A 6,925-nucleotide genomic window follows, 5' to 3' on the forward strand; every position below is an offset into this window, starting at 1 on the left:
TCCCCTATAATGTATATAGCAAAAGTACTATGCAATACTCTTGTTATCACAATTCAAGGGTACTATCTTAGTGCTTTGATCACCAAACCTCTACAGCGTGTAAAGCAAAAGGGAGTGCTTCAAGGGAGAGTACTCGGCATCCATGCAATGCATTCTCATTATTTAAGGATACTTTTTACAAAGGACGTAAATTTCCAAGACACAAGGGTAGAAGCCAAGATGATGTTCATTTTGCCAATTTATGATTCATGAGAAGTTTGGGGAGCCTTGCGTTCACAAAGTGAGGTCACCTAGTGCAATGATGTTATCCATAAAAGGAACAACCAACATGCACTCCAAGTGCTAAGAATTTAACCTGAACTGTGTAGTTTCTAGATTTCGAATTCAACAAATGATTAATTGAAAATGTTTTATGTTTGAAAATCACAATAGACTTAACTTTTCAAAATTCAGTAACATGCTGACAAGCCCTGCACCAATGAGGACCAAAAGGGCACGTTACTCCACTTGATGCTTCAGCAAAAGTTCTGTCCAACCTTAGGCTGTCCAACCTTAAGGAGTAGTATTTCTTCCTGCATTATTGGCACACCTGTGAAGCACATAAGCATCAGTAAATACTGATTCTGACATAAATATATTTTGGCCTTCTTACAATTAGCCATCCAATTTCAAGCAGGTCAAGGATGCAAATCTCACACTGCTGAGCACTGGACGCTGCCTCTCAGATTGAATGCAAGCTTTAACAGCTTTGTTGTATATCCTCCTTCAAAGGAGGCTTACAACAGTCAGCTTCCAGCAACATCTTTTTGCCCTAATATCTTCTTTGATGCACAACAGCTAGGCTGTACATATTGGATCAGAGGTAAGAAGACAAAATGCACCACTCCGCAACCTCTACAAGGGCACTCCACAACAAACATTGTAAGGACTCAATGACAGTAGTTCCAAATAACAAAATGTTGACTGTTTCATACGGCACACTATTTGTTCAAGTGTGGCCCCAGGGCGCCCGTTTACTGGGTTGAAACTGTAGTCAAACTCTTCCAAAGGATCAGTGCTCAGCACCCCAGCACCCCTCTATTTTTCAGCATTCCACACTGCTCTCAATATATCCAAAAAGCAGTCTTGATTGGGGTCTCGTCAAGCAATATATGACTTGCCAATGCAGAGTGAGGATCAAAGCATTCACCATAGGACCAATAAACCTAGCTGAGCTTAGCTCGAAGCTCATATATCTTTCTCACAAGCAGAGAGCAAGGATTCACCATGAGACATCTGTCTTACAAGCAGAGAGGCAGGATTTACCAATTGGAATTTTGGAAAATAAAGCTAAAAACAAACAGCAGAGAAAGAGAGAGAGAGAGAGAGAGAGATTCTGCTGTAGATAAACCAATCTGAAAGTATTTAACACAAAACTTCAACCAATGTATACCCATGGGTACACTCAATATTACACACATTCATAAGGAGTGAAGTAAGATCTAAGAGAGAGAGAGAGAGATCATTAGGATGGACCTGTAGCACAAACCATGGACCTAAGAAGATCTACTGGATGGCATAGATAACCCAGAAACACAATCTTTTAGACACCAAGAAGAAAGAGAGGGAGAGAGAGAGAGAGAGACAGAGAGAGAGAGAGAGAGAGAGAGAGAGACTACACCTCAAATTAGAGACCACTAGTTTTAAGTCATCAATAGGGGATTCATTTTCAAAATCTTTATTTAGATTTCTCGTCTTATTCATGCTTTCTACCAGACCTTCATTGGGTTTTCCTTTTGCTTCCGGTGGGGGTGGGTGGTTTTGTTTGGGCTTGGAGGGGAAGGGGGGGAGGGGGGGCGGGATGTCAATTAATTGCTAAAGTAATTGTGGAAGGATGCTTGCAGTAATCAATGGCATAAATTGAAATCTGCATCAGACTGCAACAAAAACTACTTCCATGCCAAGATAAAGCTGTATATCAGCAATCAATGCACTGCAGCATGGATCACTACCATTTCGAACTCAGCACAACTGACTCTGCTCGCACAACGTTAACTGTAATTGTCTTTGAGCGACAACAGCACTCACAGTTATCCCAGATGGATGATTGTTCAGCACAAACTCTAAAGCTTAATAATCCATAGAGACATATAATTTATTTTCCAACACGTAATGCCAAAAAATTGCCATCGCATACACCAAGACCAAGAGGCAAGTCCCACCATATAGCTAGGTAGGATTCACAAGAAGAGCAGACTTCCAGTGATCCAAGAGATTGGAATACTTACTGCAGATTACACAGCAGATTTGCCACTGTTATTCTGCAGCCTCATGTACTATATGACTGTCGGGTGGAACAATATCATCTCTTCTTACTGAAGGCAAGAGAACGATCTGTGAATTACTCTGCAATCCAAATTCCATCTCCCTGCATTAATGTTTAAAAAGGAGTATACAAAACATCTAAAAATAAGGCATTATGCTAGCATGCAAAACATAATTGATGATGCCATGACAAATTCAATCTTATTCCATCATAATGGAATGTAAACATAATGGAATGTAAAGATAATTGGTCAAATGTGATAAGCATACAATTGACTCGTGCCTAAGGAACTGCAAACAAATTGATGAAGAGCTTAAATATTTGATAAAGCACTGCAAAATCATGTCCACAAAAATTCTAGCAGAATTCAAATTAAGAGCTGACAGTGGCCAAAAATAAACAAACGAAGAATAGCTGTCCTGATAAAATTACAAGTCTAACAAAGAAACTAACCAAAATCTTTCATCAGATTTCCCTCAATGGTTGAAAATTACAGAGCTGTATATATAACGATCTGACGAAAAAACTCGTGTGTAAAATTGAGGCCTTTGCTGAAATGCAAAACAATGCTAGGAGCCTCGGAACAATTGAAATGACTGTGACCAGCACAAGCTCTGCTCTTTACCATAAAACAAACAATGAGACCACACTAGCATCAGTGCCTCGCAGCTTCATTTTGAAACTGCTCTCCAATAAAGATAAAGAATTGGTTGATAGGGGAAATAGATTCCACCTGTAACACTCCACCTCTCAGCAAAGCACAGAATTTAAGGGTCACAGCTTCACGGTAAGAGTGCCTACTCGGAATCACTCTCCACGCTTCCCATTGCTTTCAAGCCTCTAGGTTTCTGTACAGACGAGGAGCAAAATTAGGATTGAGAACGAGGAACGCCGTATCTAACATCAAGTCCAGATACCCGCTTGTTATTTTGATTTCAAAAGCCAAAAAAGTGCGACTCACCCTTCTCAACGACTTCCTCTCTCTCACTTCGTATCTGTCGCGGGTCAATTCACAGAGCCATGTTCCCGGACTGACGTACTGCCACAACGGAAAATCTGTTATGTCACGCGACAATCTACAGAAACAAAATGTCAACAAGAATGTGAAGAGGCGGAACACAACGAAGCGGATCTTACCGATACAGACTTCTCTATATGTTTTTCCCTTCGCCTGGGCCTTTGCGGCAGTTTCGAACCCTTAATAGCCATAAAATCGTCTTCTTTCTCTTTATGGGAAAGGGAGATTAAGATCTTAGGCCATTTAAATAAATCCAGGTTTAACTTTCCTAGCATGACAGGTTTGTCATGCAGAGACTCAACTTCCGTTCTTCTGTGAATCCGAGCATTTTTATGTGCGCCCCGGTTGTTGGCCAAGGTTCTTGAAGGATCGGGAACTTTATCAGATCTTTCATGAGATAGAGGCCGCCGATTAAGACTGTTACCAGCAATATTCCCAAAAGCGGATTTATTTTGGGAGGACAAGTTGAGCGGAGCAGCTGAATTGTCCGCATTCCTGAGAAATCAAAGGAGAGCACAAAAGACGCGTTATAGGTAGAGGACTCGCAAGCATCATCAGATTGCCTATGTTAGGAGAGATCCCTTCAAAAAGCTAAATGGATGCGTCTATTGCTTACCTATCCGGTTGCGGCCGCCGTTCTATCTTCGGTTGAGATGGAAAACCAACTTCCCGCCCAGCGTCATGACTCTCTAACGCAGGCGACCTTTGCATGGAGGATACGGTATTCTCAACGGCCGTCGCTATTTGGTCAGACCTTTTGGCGTTGGGTGCGTCGCAAGCCGTATCTACTGCGGTTGCTTTTGCAAACCTGGACCGCTTCCGCTGCCCCCATCGAAGCGCCAAATCCCCATTTTCAATCAGTTTCCGCTTTTGATGGAGCAGCGCCTCGTCCTGTAAAGTCTCTGCGGGCATGCCTGCCTTACAGCTCTCAAATTCCAGACCTTTGCAAGAAGCCAACGATATCCCAACACAAACACTACCCCCAGGCATGTTCTGAATCAAGATCTCAACAGCGTCTCTAAAACCTTTCCACTAGCGTGATCGTCTTGATAGGTAAATGACGCATCAGTGCAAGACGAAACGGAGACCGTTCATTGAAGCATCAGAATGAAAGAACGATGAGCATTGCGTTCTGGACGGCCGAACGGTCCAAGAGGAACCTTCTCAGAGAAGAATCACGTTCTTCCACGATCGGGAGAGAAGCGAAAACTGTTTCCAAGAGTGAAAGGCCTGCGGGTGAAAGAGCAAGGAAAACGAGCGAGAGAAAAAGGGGCGGGGGGGGGCAGGAGAGAGATGGAGGAAGGGAGGAGAAAAAGCATGGAAGAAGGGGAGGGGGGAGATGGCATGGAAAGGTTGGAAGGAAGGATAAGGGGGGGTAAGGAGGAAGAAGAAAGCTTGGAGAGGATGGCTATGGCGATGAAGATGAATGAATGAAAAGATGAAGATCCTGAAGAAGAAGAAGAAGAAGAAGAAGAGAAGACCCAGTGTAAATGCCCAAAGTGGGAAGCACCTGTGTGAAGCTACCCCCAAACTCGGAAAACCACCTCGTTTGACTCTACCTTCCCTCTCTCTCACTCTCACACTCGTATCACCAGAGTGGCTCACATGACAACCCTCCCTCAAGCTTTTACCAGGTTGACGCTTACAAGAGCCTTTGTTTCCACAGTATGAATGCGCCCAGCACACGGCATGGACAGGAACAGGGGCCTGCAGCACGGTGGTTTGAGCTATTGTTTTTCTCCATCGTGCATAGATGAAACCATTGCCTCTGTCTTGTCCAAGATCGTATAGATCCACGTGAGCTGTTTTCTGATCAACTGTAAGAGTACGAGGTTCTGGTAATAGCTTTATGGGACCTTGTGTACAAGTAAAAAGGACAAGCTCAACAGCACCCAATGGAAGCTCAATGGGGTTTGCGGGAGCTTGTTTAGGGCTATGAACGAGCGCGGAGTGTCCCTGGAGCTCAATCAACTGGGGACGCTAACCCAGAGGATGAGTTTCAGGGAGCTTTGGTCAAGACCATCACAGAAAGGAGGTTTCGTCGGCTATCCAAACACTAGAGAGTGCATCTTGCGAACCTCTATGTCAAGCATCCAATGATGCGTGCAGGACAACTATACAACGTAAAGGTGATAGTCGGGTGGCCGATCCAACGTTTTGAAAAATGGTAGACTCATTCACCCAGTTGCTTGAACTCGTGATGGACATCATGCCGAGCATTCAGGAGCTTCTCATCCTCTGCTCTGTCCACTTTCCCAACACCTTTGCTCACTTTGCTGGGTGTCGTCCCTACTACCATAATTTCCCTAAACATGGCATGTTGCCCAAATGCCAGTGGCAATCCATCCTCCTACTAAGCCAGGGTGCATAAACAAGCACCACATTTTTCTAGCATGGAGATAGGCCCCTAGAAGCCATCCATTTTCCAATTCTAAGCACAACTATTGGAATTCTCTCACATTGCACACAGTATGCCATCATCCCAGCATTCGTTCATATGCTCCTACAAGTGATGCCATTTCATTCCCACTTTTGCTCTTCCTAGATTCTCACTCCTACTACACACTATGAGTGGTAGCACTAGTAGTCCGTCTCAAATACCCAAGCTCAATTAAGGTTTTACTACTAATTTGAGTAGGCTTGCATGCATCATGGCAATACCTTCGAATAAATTTCCTACTACTACACAATAGTGCATCTCCAATGCCCAAGCTCAATTACGGGTTTTCCTAATTTGACTAGGATCACATGCATCATGGCAATACCACAATTCCCTCATGGTTAATCTAAATTGTTTGAATAAGGACATTTGTACAAGGCAAGACATCCAAACAAGGCATGATAACTTTTCTTGTCAGTATGAGCAAAAAATGTATTTGGCATGCTATCTCATTTTAGTCCAATGTATGTGTGTACACATCTTAACATTACTACTTACCTTGCTAAAGCTAACTCAATTTCTGTAGACAATTACTTCCATTTCAGTGTTTCATCACAAGGGGACCACACCCTTCATGCTAATTAAGACCACCTTAGATCACAAATTTATCCTTAACTTTTGGGACCGTAGCAAAATTAAAAACTTGCACTTTCTAAGCTGTAATAACCAAAATAGTTATCGATCAAATGTTGTGAAAGAAAGCGCAAGTTTTGCAACAAAATTTGCTAACAACACTATTTACTCATTTTCTATAACAAAATTGGAATGACCTTTAATGAAACTATAACAAATTTTCAAGTTTAAATCTTGAACCTTTTGATGATGATTGTGTCCAACTGTGGTCATAAGTACATCCTTTTGTAAGGGCTTTTCATAAGTACATTGAGCCTTTCATAAGCTTCTTCCAAGAAAACATCTTTTCAAAAATTAGCCTTTGTCTTTTCCAAGTGTTGTAGGTAGACCAACTCACCCATCACCATCCCACCAAGCAACAAGTTAACTTGAGTGAGGTAGGCAAGCTTTGAAGCCGATCTACAATTGTTTCCCCGCTCACAACTCATAGAGAGCAAGAGTGTAACAAAGACATCCACCAAGGATGATCAAAGTCTTTTAATCAAGATTGAATAATCTAAACACATATATATAAGTAGTTGTTAGTAAT

General features: G+C 42.5%; 1 protein-coding gene across 5 annotated transcripts; it reads right to left on the reverse strand.

Moving 5' to 3' along the window:
* Positions 1-467: 467 nt before the first annotated feature.
* Positions 468-4,866, reverse strand: LOC147903612 (uncharacterized). 5 transcript variants are annotated; one of them, XR_015540768.1, is made up of 6 exons: positions 3,940-4,866; positions 3,443-3,818; positions 3,267-3,344; positions 3,039-3,153; positions 2,268-2,385; positions 468-589 (listed from the first exon to the last, which is right to left on the reverse strand). XR_015540768.1 is itself a non-coding variant. In XM_087372552.1 (4 exons), exons 1-4 carry the CDS (start codon positions 4,311-4,313, stop codon positions 3,103-3,105), a joined length of 879 nt encoding a protein of 292 aa, XP_087228678.1. In that variant the 5' UTR covers positions 4,314-4,865; the 3' UTR covers positions 2,587-3,102. The 5 variants fall into 5 exon arrangements, 1 of the variants encoding a protein (XP_087228678.1); XR_015540769.1 differs by lacking the exon at positions 468-589 and adding an exon at positions 650-842 and having other exon boundaries at positions 2,759-3,153; positions 3,940-4,865; XR_015540771.1 differs by lacking the exons at positions 468-589; positions 2,268-2,385 and adding an exon at positions 2,587-2,924.
* Between the last annotated feature and the right edge of the window lie 2,059 nt (positions 4,867-6,925).

The sequence above is a fragment of the Dipteris shenzhenensis genome, chromosome 3 (genome assembly GCF_047967505.1).
Source record: "Dipteris shenzhenensis isolate YYH24624 ecotype China chromosome 3, Dip_SZ_1.0, whole genome shotgun sequence".
Lineage (NCBI taxonomy): Eukaryota > Viridiplantae > Streptophyta > Polypodiopsida > Gleicheniales > Dipteridaceae > Dipteris > Dipteris shenzhenensis.